We start from the raw sequence: 24268 nt of genomic DNA, 5'->3' as shown, positions 1-24268 counted from the left end.
CCGAGATTATTTTTAATCTTATCTTTCTTTCTTTCTCTCTCTCTCTATCTCTCTCCCTCTCTCACCCTTCTGAAATCCAAAAGTATTTCTTATTAATTTTCATTACAAAATTTTAATCTCCCGTTAAATTAATTATGACAGAACAATGGTTTTTGATAAAATCGAACTTGTCGTTTTCTGTTAAAGAAAAAAAATCTCATTATTAACGTATTATAGTTAAGAATTTCTCTTTCTCTCTCTCTCTCTCTCTCTCTCCCACTCATTCGCTCATTCTCTCTCTCTCTCTCTCTCTTTCTCTCTCTCTCTCTCTCCTCTCTAATGTTACAATATTTTTATTAAACGACAATCGCGAAGTTAAAATCAAACATCGAAGCTCGACGATGTCTGAGAACTTTATACTAGAGACATATATCGATTAGTATACTAGGCGGAATTTATTATTAGTTTTTAATCGTTTTTTTTTCTTTTTTTTTTTGTTTCTTTTTTTAATCTTTTTTAATTAATGTGATATAAGAGTTTATTTACTTAATTTATAAAAGTGATCCTATCTACGAAAAAATATCTTAACAGAATAGGTAAGTCACAATCGCGCTATTTAACAACTTATTATTATTATTGTTGTTGTTGTTTTTAATCTATATCAAACAAAATACTGAAAGCTTTATTTTAAAACATTATTTAGTGTATCTTCTCCCTTTCTTGGTTTTCTCTTTTTCTTCCTCCTCCCCCGCCCCTCTTCCAAGGAAATATTACAACACATGACTTGAGCACAGGATTCGTAGATTAAAGAAAAAGAAAAATACAATGGAGACTTGTACTTGATATACATTAATATACGACTTACTTTTTTTTCTTTTTATATATATCTACAAAGAAAATTGTGTCAAATATATAAATATTAAGAATACCTATGCAGAGTCGTTTCCCTTCATATTAGAGCGAAGAATCATCTCACCGAAGACATAATTAGCTGCAATAGAATCAGCAAAATACTTGTTTTTTTTTTCCTTTTTTTCTTTTTTACTCTTCTATATATACTTTTTATTATTATTTTTTTTTTCCTTTCTATAATAAGATCGATAAACCCTCCTCAGTCTTATATGTAAATCTAATATTATATTTTAGATTTGACGCATTAAAGAAATCTTGTGTACATACTGTTTTTGTTTAGCTTCTTTTTTTTTTCTTTCTTTTCTTTTGTTTTTAAAGTAAAAAATAATTATATAGGACCTGGTCAATACAAATACACACACACAACCGTATGCAAGATATATTATGTACACAAAATGAATTTATTTTATTCTATTATTCTTACCAATAAGGAAGCAATAATCTTTTTACCGCATCTTTTTTTTCTCTCTCTCTCTCTCTCTTCCCCCCCCCCCATAATAATCACTATAAACAGTTGGGCATCTATTACATTTTTCTCTTTTTCTTTTGTTGCTGAAACATTCATGTGTAAAAAGTACATTGCCTCTGCTTACTCTTCTACGGCAGGTTTCATCTCCCCCCCTCCCCACCCATTTATTAACTTTAATTATAGACAAAATTAAAATAATCTTATATCGTTAAAAATGTGGACAAAGTTGGTTGTGTTATTTTTCTTCTCTTTTTCCTCAGCTCTGTTCACCGAAGTTATACGAATGAGAGAACTCGTATTTTTATTTATTCTCTACACACTATTTCGTATTTTAAATTATTATTATTATTATTATTATTATTATTTATTATTATTATTATTATTATTATTATTATTATCTTTCATCTATTGCTTTCCCATTTGCACAAGGAGAAAAAAAGAAAAAAAAAAAAAAAAAAAGAGAAAAAAAAAGAAAAAAAAAAAGAAAAAAGAAAAAACAAAATAAGAATCATGTATTTAATAAACGCCACAAAATATTTAAATATTTTTTTGTGGGAGTAAAAAAGGCGTGGGTGTTGTTACGGTTGTTGTCCTTTGATGGTCGCGTTTAATGTAATCATTGAAAACTACGTTCGTTTATAATTGTACTACCCATATCTTTACAACTTCATTGGCCATATCCAAAAAAATGCAAATATTTTATTCTCCTTCTTAGTTTTTCTTTCTTTTTTTTTTTTTTTTTTTTTTTTTTAACGTAAATATGATATATACGATCTCACACACACACACGCCTTACAACACTGAATATATATATATATAATATATTTATATGAGACATTAATGCTATTAATTAATTGTAGAAACTTTAAGATAAATAAAAAATGGAGATAAATCAATGAGAGTTAATGAGAGAATAGTCTTTAAACTATAATATATAATAAAAGAGTTTGGACTATATTGTACAAAGGGGTAAACGAGAGATGGAAGCAAATTATGTATATACATATACGCATTTAAAGAAATATATACATGTGTATATGCATATACATTATTTTTCTTTTGTTTTCTTTTCATTCTTTCTTTCTTTCTTTCTTTCTTTCTTTCTTTCTTTTCATACGTTCGCGCGAATGTTTTTTTTCTCTCTAACTTCCACAATGCTATTATACGTTAAACGCAACATGATCAACTATTTTACTGTTTTTAATTGTGAATCTTGATGACTGAATTTGTTAAGCGGCAGTTGTCTGCGTTGTTGTTCTTGTCGTAGATGACGTGGTTGTTTATTAATGGAATGATGATGATTTGACGATTTATGATGAAATTTGTAGGGCGGGAAACCTAAAAAAAAAAAGAAGAAGAAACAATTGTTAACGACAAATCTCTTTCGCTCTTATCACAAATATTAAAAATATAAATAAATAAAGATTATTAAAAAAAAATTCAATTGACAAATTTTGATTTACCAAAGAAATTATCCAAAGTTATTAAATATTTCTTTTCAATTATTGAAAAAATGAGAAGAGACCGAGAGTTGGAAATTGATAAAGCCATATTGTTTTCATTTTGAAATATTTTGACATACGTGTTCGAATTATTTTAAAATTATTTTGTTTTACTATAACACAAAATGAAAAAAAAAAAAAAAAAAAAAAAAATAAAAAAAATTAAATTCCATTTATTCCTGAAGGATAATTGTTTTTTTTTTTTTTTATGTAATTTTAAAATGTTAAGAACAGCGTGTGACACAAAATGTTTTTTAATAACTCAAAATGACTTTTTAAGACCACTTTCATAATCATTGGTTCGAATTCTAATATGTTTAATAATTTTTAGTAACCGAAACAAAACCAAAAAACAGAACAGAACAGAACAGAACAAAACAAAAACAGAAACAAAACAAAACAATAACAAAATATAGTACAGGGTAATAGTTTGAACAAAGGATGATTACGATATAATATAAAATTTGATTTTTTGACCATTAGGAATTACTTTGAATGAATTGACTTACCAGCGTTTGCAATGAATATTACATTGCGGTCGCAAATAAGGATTTCCATTAATAGGGTTGGTGCCTTTGATTTTGGCGACCTCCCCTCTGCTTGCCGCCATAGCCTGAGCCTCCTGAAACAATCCCATGACGTGTTAGTCAAATAACTTACTTAATAAACTACTCCTCCCCAACTTTCTATATATTTAGATAAAAATTATCAACAAAGAGAATGACTATGAAAGAAAAGATTCGGCGTATAGACTACCACACGCACACTTCTATAATAGAAAATAATATAAAATAATGAAGATATAATAGAGAATCTATATAGAGGCTACAGGCTAAGGTAGTAAGCTGCAGGCTGCGTGTTCCATTTCATATTCTTCCTTTGTCCTACACATTTCTGGAGTCTTCCTTAAGCTGAAATATTTATTTATATTTTTCTAATAACCAGCATGAAATGCTTGAAAATTATAATTAAATATCTATCGAATAAATATATAATATATATATATATACATACATATATCATATATATATTTATGATATATGATATATAGATATATCAACAACGGTTTGACAATTCTTGTTGTTTTATTTTAAATAAACTTTTATAACACGCATTACCAGAAATGTTTAAGGCTAAGGAAAATTAAATGAAATAAAACCAAAGGGCACGTAGATGTAATTATGATAAGCAAAGAATCATTTTTGTTTTAGTATAATACTTCCAAAGGGTTATGGTCTTATTTTTTTTTTTTTTTTTTTTTTTATAAAGATTAATTATTAAATAAATAAATATATATATATATTCTATTAAAAATTATTATGCAGAGAAATTAAATTAATATGTAAACAAAAATTTCCAAATATTTATATTGCAATCAATTGAATCGCTTGAGTTATTTGAAAATGAGTTCTGGCCATATGAAAGATAAGAAATATTATTTCATCATTTGTCTTATCATAACAATAAAGTAACCCCTTAAAAGCATATGTTGTATGGATATTGGAAAAGCATTACAATTAATAAAATATTAGTGATAACACAACCAAAGATGAATCATTCGATACCGAAGATGAAATAACTTTGTGATTGTATCTATAAAGCTGATATGATTAACAACATTAATCGATTAGTACTCCCAACACAATTGTTATATCACAAATAAATAATAAATAAGACATAATTTTGTTCTTTTTTCTGTTTTAGGTTTTTCTTTTTTTCTTTCTTTCTTTCTTTTACTTAAACCAACATAGTTAAAATATATAAGATTTGATTTTACAATTAGTATATAATTATGAAGATGAAAATGAGAAATTTAAATGAAATATTATCAATAATTTAATTTTTCAAATGATTGATAATATAAGAATGTGCTACTTTTTTTTTGCACATTCTATACATACGTATACATGCATTCAGTGTGAAATTATATGCATACATACATACATACATACATACATACATACATATATATATATATATATATATATATATATATATATATATATAAAACAGCAAAAAGAACAAAATAAACAAATAAAAGGAGTATACAGAATGAGCGAATGGATTAAACATAAAAAATATTAGACATGAGATTGAATGAAAATGAAATATTCCTTCATTATGGCGAATATATAATGAAAAGAAAAAAAAAATAAAAAAATAAAAAAATAAAATAAAAAAAAAATAAAAAAAAATAAATAAATAAAAATAAATATAAAAACTATATATATATATATACCAATAAAAAAATGATATTTAAATGAAATATGCCATGGGAAAATACAAAACAATAGAGAAGGAACGCTAATGCGTACCTTTACCGCGTGCACCACCGCGCCCACCACTGTAGCCACCATCGTAACTACCACCGCCATAGCCATAGCCGTCTGCGTTTCATGGAACACACGGTATAAAGAGACAATGGGATCATTATGGTAATTACGCGCAAAAAAACACGTTAGTTTTAACTTTTTTTTTCCTTTTTTTTTTCTTTTTTTTTTACAATAAAGTCCTACGTTTGCTATTGATTTTTTTTTTTTTAATCATTTAATCAACAAGATATATAATCAATAAAACAATTAGCTCAACAGAAATTTGTTAAACATTATTATGAAAAACTTGTCAATTTTTTTTTTCTTTTTTCTTTTTCAAAATAAATCTCGTTTGCACTATATGCATATGTACATAATATATAAATAAATGAATATAGTTTTATAAAGATCTTATTCTTATGTTCGTATTATGCTTATTGAAAAACTATTTCACATCTTCCAAAGGGTTTATTCGTTTGCACATTTCAAAGTTCTAAGTGCTGAGAGGCTGTTTGAACTTCTTTTTTTCTTTACTTTTCTTTTTGTTTTTTGGTTTTTTTTTTCCCCAAATTATTTTCATCCATTATTCTTTTCTCATTTTTTTTACTATTTTATTTTATTTTGAATCGCAAGAGAGATGTATCGTCAACGAACAACTATGGATGATAAAAGATCATTGTCATGCACGAACTGATGATAAACAATTGCCAGAAATGAAATTTAATTAATTGTAGTACCAAATACGTTCACCACTGTCGTTAAGGATAATAAATGGGGAATTAATATGTTTGTGTAATATAAAAGAGGAGGAGCGGAAGAAAGAAAGTGTATATAGTCGAACAGATATAATCCAACTTTTGCGGCTATTCTTTTATAATTTGTTTTTGTTTGTCTGTTTGTTTTTGTTTGTTTTGTTTGTTTGTTTGATGGAGGCCAAAATATGTACGATCAAAGTTGCAATAATAGTAGTAGTATTATTCGAATGGATTTTTTTCTAAGAGAGTGGGGAGGGAGCACGATAGATAGTTTAAATAAACTTTCAATTGATTTGTCTCTTTGACAATAGGAGAGAGTCCAGTTATGTGACACAATAATGGAAAAGAAAAGGGGGAAAAAAAAAAAAAAAAGAAAAAGAAAGAGAAAAAGAAAATGCAATCGACAAATACAGATAATATAAAAACTGATAGTCGTATTAAAGATATATACGCTTAATGAATAACGTTGATAATAAAGTGATGATATATGAATTGTGATGAATGAAAACATGAAAGAAATGTTGAGAAGTACATGCATGAAATATATAAATATTTTCTTGCCGATATAGGATTAAAAGCAGGAACGGAAGGTTCAATATACCATTTCATACGACATATTGTCCTGTACATTTTTGCTTTAATATTTTCCAAATTTTAGTTCATATATATATAATTATGTTACAGTGATTGCGTGTCTTTGAAGTCAGCGAGTCTGTAGAATAATAATAATAATAATAATAATAATAATAATAATAATAATAATAATTGTAATAATAATAATAACAATAATAATAATAATAATAATAATAATAATAATAATAATAATATATAAAAACCGAAATAGATGAGAAAAGAAAGCTATATTCCACTGATTCACTGACATCAATCAGTGAACGTATGAAATGTTACGTATCTTTAAAATTTTTTATCGACAAATTCATTTATATTAAAATTTTAACTCATTAATCTCTCTCATCGAAAACAATAAAAACGTGCTTCTAAAAACTCATTTAAAAACTTGTAATTTTTTTTATTCTTTTAAATTAGAAAGTGCTAATTATATCCAACAAAAAAAGAAAGAAAGAAAAGAAAGGAAAAGAAAAAGAAAAAGAAAAAAAAAAAAAAAAAAAAAAAAAAAATACAAAAAAGAAAAAACGTGGACCCGGTGCCATGTGCAAATAATAAATTCTAATCGTGCAATATTATTGATCTTTTCTCATTAAATAACATAATGAGAAAATCATAAAAAAGAAAGAATTCGTATTTGTTTAAAAAATAGACTTCACACATTCACTGTTACATATATTATATGTCATGTTCTTTAATTTATCGTTAATACTATAACCATTCGCACGTGTGTCTCTGTGTTAAATGTATTACGTGTATATGTCTTTCTATGTTTTCATGTAGCACGTGTATTATGTGTATAATTTTGTCTGTTTGTAATATTCGTGTTAGTTTAATATTAACAAGGCATCAAAGAATATAACTTAGTAAATCGTTAAATTTAGTTGGTCACAGCTTCATAACAGCCAACCCTCTGGAAGTAGGCATTCGGATTATGTTCACAATCTCTGTATATTATTATTATTATTATTATTATTATTATTATTATTATTATTATTATTATTATAATTATTTCATACACATATATATATGTATGTATGCATGCATGTGTGTGTATATATATCATAGATAATAAATATTTATATACATATATATACACACACACACATAAAGTATATTATTGAAAGGTTTTTATCAATTAAAGCCACGATAGAATCGTGATATATATCACTATTATTTAAAAACTACTGCATTACAAGTAAAAAGAGGTAGAGGAACATAATCCGAAAAAAATGAGTTTTTTTCCTACACACGTCTGAGTTGCTGGTTTACACACACTGTTCTGGTGTAAACAAAGAACCGATCATCGAGATATATATATATATATATATAAACGAGAAGAAGGAACTTGCACGCATGTTTATGCGATAAAAGTCTAATACCCGTGTATTATATAATATTAATAATGACAAGGAAAAAATACAATTTCTTTTTTTTTTCTTTTTTTTTTTTTAAGGTAAATGAAACAAATTATCCCAATCGATCAATCAAACTCTAACCGACCCCACAACCGACCAACCGACATTATATAGATTTGACTTTAGACTGAAAGATTAGTCGCTGATCCGCCTGCAAACCAGCACTCATCCTGCAGCATCAGCTATAATTAATATCACACATCGTATATAATCTTCTGTATGATACATACTATAATACCAAATTTTCTCAGTATCTATACGTCTGTTGCGTACCACTAAGTAAACAGTAGTACACAGATAATGTGTATATATATATATACACACATTTATATATATATATACATATATATATATATATATTTGTTATGTTGGCAGACGATCTCCATACGTTCAGCTTTGAATATTAGTACTGTAAGCACTATATATACGACATGCCTCATCAAACCAATCATAACTATCAATGTGACTTGTAGTTGAACATATTTTTGTTCTTTCTTTCTCCTGTTCTCTCTCTCTCTCTCTCGTTCGCTCTCTCACTCTCACTCTCTCACTCTCCCTCTCATTCTCTCGCAAAAGAAATTCTTATTCTCTAGCAAAGCCTGATTAATTGATTTTTGTAGGTAATTTCAGTGATAAATGTTAAAATAAATTACTATAGTAATCGTCTGCCGAATACACTGGGACGGTAACGATTGTTTTTTTTCTTTTTAAAACTTTTACTTTTTGACTTTTCTTTTTGTTCAAGTAGAACACTAGTAGTTTAGCAAACACGTGTGTCTCTCACGTGAATTTATTTTTTTTTAGTAATAGTCAATAAAATTACCGTATCCACTGTAGTCGTAGCCACCATAGCCGCCGTACCCACCGCCGTAATAGTCATAGCCTCCTCCATAACCATCGTAGCCTCCTCCGTAGCCTCCTTGGCCGTATCCACCACCATAACCGCCACCATAACCGCCTTGACCCCAACCTCCTTGGCCTCCAAATCCACGACCTCTTCCTCCTCGACCACCTCTACCGCCTCGACCTCCAGCACCTCCACGCATTCCACCCATTCCGTCTGGTTTCGGGGTAGCTTTTTTTACGTCGACCTGAATTGATTGAATTATCCCAAAAGATTATATAGAATGTTTCATTAATAATTGAAATTTGTAAAAATAGTCTTTGTAAAGATTCACGTTTTTTTTTTTTTTTTTTCTTTTTTTTTTTTTTTTCTTTAATACTAACCTCCTTGCCATTTATCGTCTGTTTAGGTGTCTTCAAAAGTTCATTCACTACTTGTTCTGATTCAAAAGTAATGAAGCAGAAACCTTTCCTCTGGTTCTTTGTCTTATCGAATGGCATTTCTACATCTACGATCTGTAAAAAAAAAAGAATAGGAGAAAAAAAAAAAAAAAAAAGATTGGCATAATTATCACCGATGATGTTCACAGAGATAATCAAATGTTTCATTTGTATTGAAAAATTTACTTACGGTTCCAAATCGTGAGAAGAAATTTTTAATATCTTCATCCGCAAGTTCCGTCGAAAGACCACCAACAAATATCTTCCCGTGCCTGGCTTTTGCTTTCTTAGGATCTACTTTCTTATTATTAATAACGTGATCACCAGAAATAATCTATGAAACATATACCAATTCTAAATTATAGAGAATATAGTCCATTGTGTATATAAAAATTTTTTTTATATATTTGTTTATTTTCATCAGAAGTAGATCGTCGTCATGCACACTCAGTAGCAGAACTGGTACTTAAATTTCATCATATTAAATACTTGAAAGTATCAATAATGAAATATTATATAATAGAAAAAAAATCTTAATTTTACCTTCTCCAACGATTCAGCTTTTGCAAAGACAATAAACGCAAAACCGCGTGATCGTCCTGTATTTGAATCTGTTTTGACATTGATGCTTTCAATATCACCATAAGCACTAAAATGATCTCTTAGTTCCTCTGAAAAATAAATACAATTAAAAAATTGTTCTCAATTGATCTTAAAGTCTATAAAACTCTCCTCTAACTAATATTTATAAAAAAAAAAAAGGAAAAAAAAAGGAAAAAAAAAAAGAAAAAAAAAAAATAAAAAAAAAATAAAAAAAAAAAAAAAAAATAATAAAAATGTGCTATAAAGCTCAGAAATAAAGTTTTCTCATCTGACAATTGTCATCTGAAGGTGTCCTAAGGTAAAAAAAAGTATGCATCATTGCTTAAAAGCACAACTTTCTCCTTTTGAAGTTGTTTAAAAAATTCTTTTGATAAAAATCCAATACTCACTGTCCGTTGTTTCCCAACTTAGACCTCCGACAAATAATTTCCTGTCAAAAAAAAAGAGAATAAATAAGAAATTAAAATTATCACAGTATGTTCCACCTACTTTCCAAATAAATTATTATACGAATTGAACAGCAATCATAGCTGGTTATCATCTGGATATGTAACTTTAGCACTAAATATTTTCTTTTCTTTTTTTTTTTTTTTAATGAAACTACATTGCGTTTTGGAAATAAATAAATAAGAAATAAATAAATAAGTAAACGAATAAGTAAATAAATGAATAAGTAAATAAATTAATGAAAAAGCAAAAGGAATCAGAGAAAAAAGAGAGAAAGAAAATAATAATAAAAAATTGAATGTACCTATCGTTCAGAGAATCCTGGTTACCTCCGGCCGACCTGTAAAGCAATGGAATGAGTATATTTTACTAAAAGTTTAAAAGATCTCTTATATAAATACTAAGGATTAAGGGCGAAGCAAAAATTTTAATTTTGTTACGAACTGTATCCATTTATATATATATATATTTCAAAAAGGAGTTTGACTTGACCCCTGGAAAAATTAGAATCATTTGTTAAAATATTAAAATTTAATATTGATAATACACAAGAAACGTAAAAGATCATTTGTCATTTGGAAAAGGGGTTCTGGATAAGCTCTCAAGTTTTGGCGAGGAACTTTATTTAGCGGATGCAAGTAATTTATTAAATGCTTCATATTTATATGTATATATATAATTACGTATATGTATATTCATTTACAAACTTAAGCTGAAGTTAATTGAAGTGACCTACTTTATACTGCCTGCCATGAGAGATTTAGAAAAAATATAATTTTTGTATGAACAAAAATATCAGTAATAGCTTTAAGATAAGAATAGTAATAAAATGTTCATACCACTCCTAAAATAAATGAATTATAATTCATTGTATAAGCAACTTTACCATATGTATGAAATAAATGTGCATTTTTATCCTCAGTACGTGAAACAAAAGTTGTGACAACCAACCATGTGATGACAGCTCTGTACACCATAAAAATCATAATCTGAACTTTAAACAAGTATATGCTTCAAGAACAAAAAAAAAAAAGAATTGAAGGGAAAACTTGGAAAAAAGTATGCATATGGAAATTAACGTATTTAGAGATCAAAATACTTTTCATGACGTTCTTGCAAACCCAAGCTACAGTTACAACTCCAGTTGAGATACAGCTGCTCCTAAAGGAAACAAGATTTAACTTTTCCAAGTTGAACTCTGACTGCTGATTGGCCCAAAGAATTGGCATATGGTAGATAGACTGCAACTCTATTAAAAAGCTAAAAAAATTGTTTTCATATTACAAGTTAATGCTGGTCACTTCTTCATATACTTTTTTCTTTTTTTTCTTTTTCTTTTTTTTTTTTTTTAAAAAATAAAATTTATATATGCACACGATACTGAACATTTAATATATAAATATTTGTATATGATAATATATTTGTTTCTTTGTTTATATAGTCATCGGCAAAATATTATTATTGTTTCAAGTCCTGATATACTTTTCGTCCATTCTACATATTCAAATTATGAGCTGCAATATGATTTCATTTTTCTGGCAGTTTGGTGGTAGTTGTTTGTACTTAAATATTGATCTTTCGTATATCATCTAGGGCTGGTGATAAATACCGTGGGCACCAGTCACTCGCCGCTTATCAGTTGTTGGTCGGGTCACGGTTAGCCGGTTGCGAGCCGCCCGCCATAATCGCACTGGGTCGTTTGCCACCTGCAGACCAAGCCACATAAACTGAGTTAATGGCATTCCGACCTATCGGAGGTTTTCGCATTGGCCCTAGTGACTCTGTGCTTTGATCACGCCCAAACAGCATTGACATCGTATCAGAAATTACTCTACGCGTGACCCAGCAGGCAAGTGTGTGTCTGTGCGAGACTTATTGATCTGACGCAATTGACTCGACTTCCAGTGCTTGTGTAGTGACGAAACATGACGGACTTGAACTTGACGTTGACTTCTCATAAAATTCAGACTCAGAAGTCATTCATAAGGCTTCACGGTTCAGTTCACAGATTCCAGGTAAGCGTACATTATTGTCAATCGTGAACAATTGACTAACCAGAATTCGGCTGCAATGAATGTACGAGGAAGATTCTCGGCTGTCCAAAAACGGATTTGAAAGTTTACACTCTATAAAAACATTATAATCATTATTTGCGTTACTTGTATATAAACTTGATCAATAATAGAATCACAACTTTTCTTTATTAATTACAGAACTATAGTAGAATTAATTAAGTAGGTAGGAGCAGAAATAAGGAGTTTACACAAAGTTATAAAATTTCAAATAAACTTATACCTCGCAACAACAGCACAATAAAAAAGTTACAACTAGCACTTATCATCATTACGCATATATTTACCTTATCTTATTTTCTCAATAAACATCATGCATTATTATTTTATTTTGACTTTAAAAATTGATATACTAAAAACAGTGGAGTATCGGCCTTCGGTCATTGATTTTTATCACGTTCTACATTAAGTTAACATTCCTAAAAACACCTACCACATGGATAAGAGAAAGTACACCTCCAAATTTATAAACTAGAACTAAGTTCTTCTAAAGTATTTTTTTTTTTTTAATATTATATCCCATTTTAAAGAAAATCTACGCGATAAGCACAGCATATAAGGATACTACCTAAAATTTGTAGGTTACATTCGCTTTTCCAAAAAAATTTTTATATACCTCTACGTTTAATCTAATAATGCTTACCCATTTTTAAAAAACATACCCCAAACTATGAGTAAGAGTTTCCGATAATCCAAGGCTGTAAGGATGATAAAAGAAAGAAAGGAAGAAAAAAAGAAAAATAAAAAAAAAAAAAAATAAAAAAAAAAATAAAAGAAGTCGATTCCTTAGTATTAAGTCCAAAATGCTGTGGCAATGTAAAGAGCAAAAGTAACGGCATAAAAAGTAAGAACACAAAGTAGTATTTACATAGAACTTTGAAAGTCCGACAAAATCGATACACATCAGACTAATTTCGCCGAATCCGGTGAATAAATCATCCAGCTCGAGTTCTCGTTACGCTGAAAAAGGTTAAAGGCAAAGAGGTGCTACGTAGCTAACTGAGAGAGACAATTTCTTATGATATACATTAATCCTTTAAATTAAGTACTTCTCAAAGATATTTTACAAGAAAGAACAATATTTTTAATGTATTTTTTATTTGTTTTTTTTTCCGTAAATAAATAAGAGAAAAATTGATGTTTGATTCGCTACACTTATTCTCTTGAATCGATAATTATATATATATATACATACATATATATATATATTACCTTCGAATCGATAGCATGAATGTAAATTGACTATTATTGTAGTGAAGGAAAAAGAAAAAAGAAAAAGAAAAAGAAAAAAAAAAAAAGAAAAAAAAATAAAAAGAAATTTTTATTGGGATGAAACTTAACGTAAAACGTGATAAAATATACGAAGGTTATGCCCAAGCATATTGAACGCGCGATTAAAAAAAAAAAAAACGTGATGCATATGTATATATATATATTCGTTATAACTCAAAGCCCGCCATTTTATATGCCTCCTTCACGCGACGAACGAACAATGCGTGGGCGCGTCCCTCTGAAAACCTACGGCCGGCATCTCCACTTGTTTTCTTTCTGAATCACCATATATATATATGAAAGTACTTGCAACGCGTTCGAAAAAAAGAAAGTTACCAAATGTTTTATCATAGTAACGTCACGCTGGTAGTACAATTGTAAAAAATGCCAACACTCATTTTCCGTCTGATGTCGTTGGATTACTTTTTCTTTTTTGTTACCGTAAAGGGGAAAGCTCCCGCGTCCGCCATTTTGTCATACGCGATCGTACCAAATGAAAGCAACTCGACACGGAACTAGATAATCTATATAACTATATAATATATATATATACATACATACGATGTACATATATATATATATATACCACGACGACGCACAAAATGTAAAGAAAAAAAAAAAGATATATTTCTCCGCGCGAATAAAACGTTAAATTACGTGCGTCAGAATGAAACGTTATTACGCGTTTCGCCATCCAAGCTGGAAAGCAATCTGGGACACAACAGAGATTGAGAAAAAATTACCTGTCCTCTTGGGACTCCTGGTTGTTTTCAGCGGCGTCCCCGTCGCCACCATTCTCCGCCTCGCCGTTCTGCTCAAAGTTCTGATCAGCGATATCTTCGCTGAAGTCGTTGTTCTCCTGATCAGCCATAGTAATACGCGATTGATTTACGTGTCTTACCAAAAGAAAATAGATAGAAAGATAAATTAACACTTGAGGGACACGTCTTAAAAAGGGAAAAAAAAAATAAGTGTGTTCCGATTAAAACGTTTACGTACACCGCACGAGCAACAAACACTTTTCACGTCTGAACAGCTCGGCTGCCGAGAGGAGAAGGGAGAGTAGCTCGTAACTCTGTACGGCTTCGAAGCTTCTGCGCAATGCATCACGGGAGTCCCACTACTTCTACGCCAAGACGGTCAACCAATCGCGTGGCTCCATCTCAGTGCCGTCTTCGAGAATATCTATGCCCCGATTGGATCGCCGATAAATAATAGATCTATGTTGGCTAATAAAACAAATCGTTATCGATCGATATCGATTCTAATAATTATATATAAGGTACCTATTAAATGTACCGTCATAAAATATTATAAATAAATTCTATTACGATATCAAACAGGTCTGTATTAATGAATTATTTAATAAGGTATAAACAAAGTCTATCACAATTACATATTTTTATGTATATATCTTATTAAATGAATGGAAATGGCATTGAAATGATTAATTATTTATATATAATGAAAATTTTCATATCATCGAGAACGATCAGAATAATGTAAAAGAAAAATTATTATTATTTAATGAAGTCTTGAAACATTTTAAGTAAAATACCTAATATATACTCATTAGTACGTTCCTGAAGCTTCGATCAATGTGAGAAATTCTGAAACGGAAGAGAGACGGGCGGCGGATGTGGCGGCATGTCTTCGGGATGAATCGGCTTCGGTGTGAGAGTCGCGTAGGAAAGTGTACCGACATTGGCTGAGATTGGCGGCGAGCATAGCTAAGCGACCAATCAAAATCCACATGAGATCCCGCTCCTTTGCCTAGTTTTTGCTTCCCACAATTCCAAGCGCGCGTGGCTCTACGAAGAAATCAATAAAATATATTATATTTATCAATGGATCGGAACACGTTTACGCGTCTCTTACATCAATACGACTATCTTATTTGATTAACATCACATAGAAGATAAACAAATCAAAATTTCTATTATTAAATAATATTTCTTATGAACTTACGTCAAAGATTGGAATAACATATTCGACTATCGAACGTAAAATTTAATGTATGTTATATATATATATATATATATATATATATATAATATATATACATATGTATGCATATATATATATATGTATATATGTACGTATAATGAGTGGAACATTTCAACATGATAACGTTGGTATCGTATTAGATGATACGGTTACTTTATAATCTGTATATATTGTATACTTTTATCATCGGCACGCAAGCGCTTCTTTTTTCTTTTTTCCTTTCTTTTTTTTTGTTTTTGTTGTTTTTTCTCTCTTTTTTCTCTCTGTCTTAATTACAGAATGACAAATGTAACTTTTTTTTTTTTTTTTTTTTTTTTTATCTTTTTCTTCCTTTTCCAATAAATATGAATTCTCTTTCTTGATTAATTAATAAAAGATTTCATGGAATATAAATTGTATGATTGTGTCATCAAATCATTCAGAGTTAATCGATATACCTTCCTTCGATATACTTCATTCATCGATTAGCTTTTGTTTACTATCGTTTTGTTTACTAACTGATTTCAATTAGTTCAATTAATTGTTTATACAATTTCATAGGAAAATTTTAACGTGTAAAAGGAAAAGGCCGAGGCCGTTGAAATGCCTGAGGAACAGAAGGTGGGCTAGTCTCCCTTGTATATTCCTAAAATAGGATGTCGGTGAAAATGAAAAGGGGAGAGAGCGAGAGAGAGAGAGAGAGAGAGAGAAAGAGGGGAGAGAGAGAGGGGAGAGAGAGAGAGAAACTTAGGACTATACCACATTCTATGCTTGCACATTTCACTCACTAACCATAGTACTATGCATGTCATACATCCGTACAGGCCCTGAAACTACAGGATGTCTGGCGTACTTGTAATAAAATACGTGCTGCAATATTTCGTTTGGGTCTTAGTCTTTGGGATTATTATAAACCTTTAGATCCTGACAATAATAGCTTGATCTCAGGTAGAAAAGTAATTTCACCAAAATTTCTTTTAAAAATTTCCTTCTTTCTGAAATCTACAATGTCGAAAATTATTACTTCACAGAAACGAAATTCGTATCTATTTTGAATGGTCCATTGAAGGAAACTATTGGCTTATCTGATAAAGAAATATGCGATCTTGCTGATTATTTTCGTGTTCAAGATGGACGAATTCTTTACAGACAATTTTGCGAGGTCATTCATGATAGCGGTATGACAAACAATTTTTTACAAATGTGTCGTGAGATCACGATCGAAGAGAACGCTCGTTCTGAAAAGTAATAAAATTCTTTTAAAAAAAAAAAAAAGTATTTTGAATTGTCTGACTGACTTTCTCTTTCCAAGAAAAAAAAAAAAAAAAAAAAAAAAAGAAAGAAAAATTATCTTATGCTATATGTAATTTCATAAATATTATAAACAGCTTTACTTTGCTACGTGGGAACGAATATTTCAAAATTTTTTCAAAATGGTACATTCCCTTTAAAAGAAAAGATTTATTATAAGTAGGTTGTTAAAGGGAGTAAGGGTTTTTCCTAAAGGTTCTATTGTAATCTTTCTTTACCTGAAACGAAACAATTAGTTATCTCTACCTGAGGGCTTTTCAACTTTCTCTTGGAAAAATTCCAACGTTAGATAGAAAACGCATTTTGTTGTTGAAACGTAAAAGAAAAAAAAAAAAAATAAAAAAAAAAAAAAAAAAAAATAAAAAAAAAAAAAAAAAAATTGTTTGCAGTTCCTGATTTTAGTAAAAACAAACCACTCGTAACTGGATTAGAATGGGAAGATCCACTTCATGTGAATGTCTTAAGTGCTACTGAACTTCGAAAATTATGTTTAATTATCACTCAAATTGCTGTTCTGATAAACAAGCGTAAACTCGTATTGAGGCCATATTTTCAAGATTACGAATTAGTACGTTTCATGGATAAAAGAAAAAAGAAAAAAAAGGAAAAAAAAAATAAACGAAAAAAAAAATAATAATAATTTATCAAATATCTTGATATGAACATGATCTATATATATATATATATACATATATGATCTTTTAATATCTTCCTAGATAGCAAAGAATGTGGGTACCGTTACTTACGCTCACTTCGGCCGAGTACTCAAATTTCTCGGCATTGTTCTTGGCTCGGAAGAATTCTGTTTGTTGGTAAAAAGATTTGCGAAAGATGCCTACACGATTAATTATATTGCTTTCGTAAAAGCCATCGATGAGGCACAGGAATACATGGAGAAACACGGGATGTTAGATCTCGCTGGAGTAATAAAGAATTTTTCAAATCTACAAGATGAATGAATTAACGTTAATTAGAAATAATATTATTACTTAACTACGAATGAACGAAATGAATTTTTTTTTTTTTTTTTTTTTTTTTTACCCCTCCATATATTTACTTCTTACACAATTATATCAAGGAAAATTAGAAAATAATTGAAGTCTATCGATTTAATAGAAATTACTTGATCAATTTCCTGGCCGTGTGATTACCGCAGAATTGCCAAAACTTCCGAGGCCAGAAATTGGTAAAGTCTATCCATCTCGTGTTTTTGGAAAGCAAATAGTATTTCATCCTGTGATGAAGCAACAGAAAGAACAGATGTCCTTAATGGAAGTTATTCGACGAATTCAAAGACACATTTTTGAGCATCGAATTCGTATTTACGAGTTTTTCAAGGTTGCGATCGTCAACAGCTATTTACAAAGATTTTCTCCTTAAAATAAATAGATAATAAAATAAAATTTATATTATTCAAAGGATTTTGATCCTTTGAATGATGGTAGAATAACAGTATCACAATTTAGAAGAGGATTAGATGCTCTTCAAGTTTCATCTTTAGGACGTCTTTACATAGCTGAAACAAATATTCATGCTTTAATTACTTTTTATAAAGATCCTAATGATCCCGATCGTGTTTGCTGGAGAACATTCGAGGATGATATAAATCAAGGTATCTATATATATATATATATATATATATATATATAAGTAGAATATTTTTTTTACATACGATTTTAACATGAGATCTTCTTTGAAGTGTTTACCGTTAAGGAGTTAGAAAAATTGCCAAATTTAAAAGTAATATCACCACCGAAAGAAATAGAGGAACTTGGTAAAAAAGGTGCCACTGATTGGCAATGTGAAAAGAAAAGCATTAGAGAATTATGCGAAGATACATTGCAAAAGGTTCGACATAGGGTCGAAGAGCGGCGAATTCTTTTGAAACAATTTTTTAAAAATTATGATAAGTAAGCTACCTTGAATCTTATCGATCTATAATAATTATTGATTATTATATTTTTGTTTCTTTTCTTTTTTTTTTTTTTGTTTTTTTTTTTCTTTTTTTATTTTTTATTAGGAATAATCTCGGTCACGTAACTCGTGCGCAAATGAGACAAGTTTTAACAACCGCAACGGTGCTTCTATCGTCCGAAGAAGAATTTGCCCTTGAACAAAGATACAACGATGATTTAGGTTTCAATTATTACCGATTTTTAATGGAATTAGAAGCTAAACCTATAATAGCACCTCTTTATGATCGAATACTGGAAGAAAAGAAAAAAATTAATGCTGAAATTAAAGTATTATCATCTGGCACCGAAGATGAAACGAATATCGTCCTTGTATTGGCCAAGATTAAGGCCAAGGTTGTACGCGAGAGAATCAAGGTAAACCATGAAAAAAAAAAAAAAACAAAAAAATCTTATTTTTCACTCTTGACATTTCTAGTATTTATTATTCATTAAGTCGACTTTCTTTTTTTTTTTCTTTTTTTTTTAAATATCTTTTTTTTTATCTCTTTTTATTTTCGCCGTCAATCAGGTATCCGAATTTCTCAAGCAATATGACATACATAATGAATTGGCTATAACAATGGTGGATTTTATTCGTGGCTTGGATCAACTTCGTTGTAATTTGAGCACCACTGAGGTCGATACTATCGTCAAGATCTTCAAGTCCCCTATGAAGTACTATTACTGTATAGAAAGATAGAAATCTTTTTTCTATGAAAACATAATTTCTTTTTCTCTCTTTCTTTCTCTCTTCTTTTCTTTTTTTTTTTCTTTTTTTTTTTTTTTTTTTGTTTTATCACAAAGGCCAGGTTTCGTCGATTACGCCAGGTTTGCTGAATGCGTGGAAGAAGCAATAACTATGGGTAGTTTAGAACGAGCACCTTTACTCGTACCTGTACAACATATTCCTTCAGAAGCTAGCAGCAGGACATTCCTTAATTTCGAGGAACGACATATGTTAAGTCAGGTGATGGATAAGTTGTGTGTCGTTCGACAGCCCAATTTGGAAGAACTCTTTGCAGTGAGTTCGATGAGTTTATTCAAATGAAAATGTATAAGAGATTTCAACGATCTATTATTTAATCTTTTATTTATCGATAATTTATAGGATTTCGATAAAGAAAATGTAGGGACGGTATCGAAGAATTGTCTGATGCGGGCTTTATCGATTAGACGAATGTTAGATTTGATAAACAGTCGGGAATTTGATGTTCTTTACAAATGTTTTTCCATCGAAAGAACTGGTCATCTAGAATTTGATTATCGTGGATTTTTACGAGCTTTACGTTTGTTAAAAGAAAATAAAACGGCTTTACCATTTTAAATATTATCTGTTTGATATTCGTATATTACAATTTTTATAAGAGTTTTAATAAAGAAGGAAAAAAAAAATTCGTAGTATTCGAACGTTATATTATATATGTAAACTATGACATTTTGAAACTATTAAGAAAACCAGAAACTCTATTGTTCGAGTATTTATAAGATAAGGATAGTATCTTCGTTTCGACTTTCTCTGAAACTCGTTTTGCTCGTCTTCTATCAAATGTATTATAAAACTCGTTTAACAAGGCATCATTTTTTGCCACTTCTTTTTTTTTTTTTTCTAAATTTATACTAATTCCATTATTGCTCAATAATGTTTACATAAATCTATACAAATAAATGAGATATTCAAAGTAATTTTTTTAATTTCTTCTCAAAGATATAAGAGACCAAAATTTAAGCTTATTATATTCAGTAATATTCTTCTCCTTATCCAAGCAACGTCAATCAGAGGTAATTAGATATGCATATATACATACATATATATATATATATATATATATAATTATATATATTATATACATATATATAATTACACATTCTATAATATAAAAAATCGTTTCATTTATAAGTTCTTCGAAGTTAGAGAAATTTTATAAAACAAAATATAATACATTTATTATTTATAATTAAGTCTAATTAAATACATAAAATATATACTCTTAAATGAAGATAGTGTCGACATCTAAGTAAAAATAATTTTCTGATTATTAACCGTACGTAGATCATATAGAATTTGATTTTATCCATTGGTATCGTCGATAATGTAGGAACGTCATAATACCAACACGGTACACTTAAATATTATTTTTACCGCTAGATGACAACACCATACTATTTCTATAAAAAAAAGTAAATTATAAAAATTAATATCATATCTATAAAAAAAAAAAAAAAAAAAAAAAGAGAAAGTAAGGAATAAAAATGAAAAAGATTTGAAAGAAAATTAAAGAACATTATTAATTATCTCTTCATCTCTAATCAACGAACTATCAACGATTTACGCATTAGTATTGAAAATAGCAAGTATTGATTGATCATGAAAAATAAATAAAAAGCATCGAAGAGAGAAAAATACAAAGATATTATAAAATATATCTAGCTAGTGATAATAATTATATTTTTAAAAATCTCGGATAGGACGCACTTTGTATTCTTTAGCATGTATTAAACACGTAAAGAATAACTTTCGAGTGATTAGAGAGAAAGTATTGTATTAGGATGCACCAAACGAATGCTCCAAAATTCTAATTTCCTATCATCTTTATATACCTTTTTCTATATCTATAGAGAATCTGAATCTCAAAAAACTGTGCCGGAATATAATTTTTTTATTTTTTTTTTTATATTTAAATTAGAACAAAAAATATTCAAGGAAAATAGATGCACGATTCAAGATTGATTACGTATTCACGAGTATATCTTTCAAACAGAATTTGATGAAAGATCGGCATCAATTGAAAAATAATTGACAATTGATAATATGGATGTTATGAATAATAGAAAAGAGTTATAATAAATAGAAAAAAAAAAATACAAAAAAAAAAAAAAAAAAAGAAAAAAAGAGAAAAAACAAACAAAAAATGAAGAAGTTCGTGGCTCGTTATCCTTGAAAGAAAAGCTGATAGGAGGCCCAGGAGAGTGTAAGAAGATACGTCTCAACGAAAGCTTGGTAAGCCTGAAGTACGTCTTGTAAGTTCAGAGGTCGTACGAAGGAGAGGAAGGGGGAGGGGGGTAATTAAGTGGTAAGCCTAAGAGAGAAAAAGACGAACCCTTGAGCTCGTGTAAAAGATGCAAACCGAAGAGACATGGAGGTCATGCCTCCTGACCTAATTTTATATTCATCGATGTTCGTATTAAAAGACAATCGTTTAAAAGACAAATCTTTAAATCAATTATGATAGTTTTGTCATTGAAAACAATTCTATTAATTCTTAAGTTCTTTGAACAATTGTTTGTTTAAAGAATCAATATTTACTGGTTTTTACATTTACTTATCATATCAGAGATAAAATGTAATTGTTATTGATATCGACAAAGGATAGCATTGTAATTGTGATAAAAAATTATACTTATATCTTTTATCATTACCTTGTCATATACCTTAAAATATCTTTGATTATAAGACTCAATAAACTATATAAACCGCATTTCTCTAGAAATATACAATTTCATTGTATTTTATCATAAGGTAAGTCTTTCACTATTACATTATAGAGATCATTATTATTTTAAATATTTGATTTTAATTATTATTATTATTTATTAATATTTATTTCCTTTTATCTTCTTTTTTTTCTTTTTTTTTTTTTTTAGATATATAAGAAAAAACTGAAAGATGAGAAATTTATTTGTTCTTCAATGCGTCTTATTATTCGCCATAGCGATCTACGCTGGTCCACCATTAGGAATACCTGAGGAAGATCTAACGAAACAATGTCAGACTCCTTTATGTCCAGTAAATAGAAACTCTGAAATTATAAATCTGCCTTATCCTTTGGATTGTCTCCTTTACATTTCTTGCGGAGAAAAAGAAACTATTGAGACATGTCCAGATAATTTAGTCTTCAACAAGGTAAATAATAGATCTTAAATTTTATCAAATAATATAAGCACTTTTTCTTCATTATAGAATATATAATATTATTCTTTAGTTACATGTTAATAATTAATTTTTATCAACACAATCTCTCTCTCTCTCTCTCTCTTTCTCTTTTTCATTAGAAGTTATAATCCTTATAATCTATCGTAATAACGTTTTCGTTTCGTAAATATTATATATATCATAAAAAAAGAAAAGAATTAATTGTCCCTATTGAAAGCAAGAACGTTACGCGTGGCATGACGACATCTCTTTGAGCGCAAAGAGTCACGACCTCGACTTACCCTTGAAAACTCCCTTTGGAACTCGCTTTCACTCGTATCCAGTTACGGTCCTCCCGTGTGTGCACGTGTCTATTGTGAGACCCGGTGCTTCACCTGACACGTGCCAATTTTCAATTCACCGGTACCATGCAATGCGTAACTGCTTGACTTCTTGACATGACTGTTCATCAGGGTCGTATAACCCTTAGATCGATGCAATCGATAGCGTGAACTTGTTGAAAGAACATAAATGTGTGAATGATCGTATCTTATCGTTAACAATGTTTTTTTTTCTCTCTTTTTTTCTCCTTTTTTTTTCTCTCTCTCTCTCTCTCTCTCTCTCTCTCTTCGTACGTTATCAAAAAATATTTTTAAGAATCTTATCATACCTGTTCCCATTGATTTTCTTTTTTTATTTTTAACAGAACACTGGAGTCTGTGACACGCCTGCGAATGCCCGATGTGTACCATGCTGGCAAGAAACATCGCCATAAATAATTCAGAATCATTATTAAAGATCGATTATATTAAAAATCAATTATATAAAATAATGTTACAATTTCTAAGCGAATCAAATTGAAAGTTAAATAAATCGTTATAAAATTTGAATTGAAGAATACGAATTATTAGAATTTATTTCCACCTTGTTTGACGTACTTCCTTCTCCTTCTCTTCCTCCTCCTTCACCTCCACCATCTACCAATACTTTGGTACTTACATTAGCTCGTTATTTCCGTTTTAATTAATGACAATTTTCGTGCTAATATTCACAAATGTTAGATATGCGTTTGTGAAGCTGAAGATAATCGAAAGAGTTTTTCTCTAAGAACGTTAATCTAATATATCATAAGAAGAATATTGTCAAATGAAAAGGACATACCGTTTTCTAGATTGAATAGAGTGGGTCAAGTGATATCGATCATTTTTTGAAGAGACAGAGTAAGAGAGAGAGAGAGAGAGAGAGAGAGAGAGAGAGAGACAGACCAAAAACTAACGATTATATGAATTTTGATAGAAATATGTGATTAGTAAATATGATCACTATAATGGTAATTTAAAAAAAAAGGTATTACTTCAAAAATATTATTTTCAAAAAATGATTTTCTCAATTATATCAGTATGAATCTAAATATCTGATAGGAATATTCTCAAGTGACCTATAACAAAACGTAG

General features: G+C 29.2%; 3 protein-coding genes across 11 annotated transcripts; 2 read left to right on the top strand and 1 right to left on the bottom strand.

The window, feature by feature from the left end:
* Positions 1-2075: 2075 nt before the first annotated feature.
* On the bottom strand, positions 2076-14805 carry sqd (RNA-binding protein squid). 9 transcript variants are annotated; one of them, XM_035880657.2, is made up of 10 exons: positions 14652-14805; positions 14396-14548; positions 10613-10648; positions 10251-10291; positions 9802-9929; positions 9449-9592; positions 9202-9333; positions 8798-9065; positions 5178-5249; positions 2076-2698 (listed from the first exon to the last, which is right to left on the bottom strand). In XM_035880657.2, the coding sequence occupies exons 2-10, from the start codon at positions 14521-14523 to the stop codon at positions 2547-2549; spliced, it is 1101 nt and encodes a 366-aa protein (XP_035736550.1). In that variant the 5' UTR covers positions 14524-14548; positions 14652-14805; the 3' UTR covers positions 2076-2546. The 9 variants fall into 9 exon arrangements, with proteins under 9 accessions (XP_035736550.1, XP_035736549.1, XP_035736551.1 ...); XM_035880660.2 differs by adding an exon at positions 3372-3484 and having other exon boundaries at positions 2610-2698; positions 14396-14718; XM_035880661.2 differs by adding an exon at positions 3372-3484 and having other exon boundaries at positions 2610-2698; positions 8840-9065; positions 14396-14718.
* Positions 14806-16241: 1436 nt separating this feature from the next.
* Positions 16242-20228, top strand: LOC118448025 (uncharacterized). Its single transcript, XM_085662853.1, has 12 exons — positions 16242-16259; positions 16463-16586; positions 16670-16816; positions 17339-17517; positions 17666-17872; positions 18066-18287; positions 18369-18561; positions 18649-18859; positions 18970-19279; positions 19434-19579; positions 19709-19925; positions 20013-20228. The coding sequence occupies exons 1-12, from the start codon at positions 16242-16244 to the stop codon at positions 20226-20228; spliced, it is 2190 nt and encodes a 729-aa protein (XP_085518979.1).
* A 2295-nt stretch (positions 20229-22523) lies between these two features.
* On the top strand, positions 22524-23704 carry LOC118447998 (uncharacterized). Its single transcript, XM_035880667.2, has 2 exons — positions 22524-22805; positions 23521-23704. Exons 1-2 carry the CDS (start codon positions 22569-22571, stop codon positions 23587-23589), a joined length of 306 nt encoding a protein of 101 aa, XP_035736560.1. The 5' UTR covers positions 22524-22568; the 3' UTR covers positions 23590-23704.
* The last annotated feature ends 564 nt before the right edge of the window (positions 23705-24268 follow it).

The sequence above is a fragment of the Vespa mandarinia genome, chromosome 19, assembly GCF_050613455.1.
Source record: "Vespa mandarinia isolate Hongniang chromosome 19, ASM5061345v1, whole genome shotgun sequence".
NCBI classification, from domain to species: Eukaryota; Metazoa; Arthropoda; class Insecta; order Hymenoptera; family Vespidae; genus Vespa; species Vespa mandarinia.
The sequence above is the reverse complement of the archived record's forward strand: the minus strand, read 5'-3'. Positions and strand labels throughout refer to the sequence as shown.

Excerpts from the sequence above, each read along its gene's own strand:
- sqd (XM_035880657.2), bottom strand. The coding sequence starts at position 14,523 with ATGGCTGATCAGGAGAACAACGACTTCAGCGAAGATATCGCTGATCAG. Across the intron at positions 9,334-9,448 it reads TCTTCTCACGATTTGGAACC|ATCGTAGATGTAGAAATGCC; the intron begins GTAAGTAAATTT and ends TTTTTTTTACAG. Across the intron at positions 2,699-5,177 it reads CGGTGGTGCACGCGGTAAAG|GTTTCCCGCCCTACAAATTT; the intron begins GTACGCATTAGC and ends TTTTTTTTTTAG.
- LOC118448025 (XM_085662853.1), top strand. Across the intron at positions 18,288-18,368 it reads GTATTTACGAGTTTTTCAAG|GATTTTGATCCTTTGAATGA; the intron begins GTTGCGATCGTC and ends TATTATTCAAAG. Across the intron at positions 18,562-18,648 it reads CGAGGATGATATAAATCAAG|TGTTTACCGTTAAGGAGTTA; the intron begins GTATCTATATAT and ends TCTTCTTTGAAG.
- LOC118447998 (XM_035880667.2), top strand. The coding sequence starts at position 22,569 with ATGAGAAATTTATTTGTTCTTCAATGCGTCTTATTATTCGCCATAGCG. Across the intron at positions 22,806-23,520 it reads ATAATTTAGTCTTCAACAAG|AACACTGGAGTCTGTGACAC; the intron begins GTAAATAATAGA and ends TATTTTTAACAG.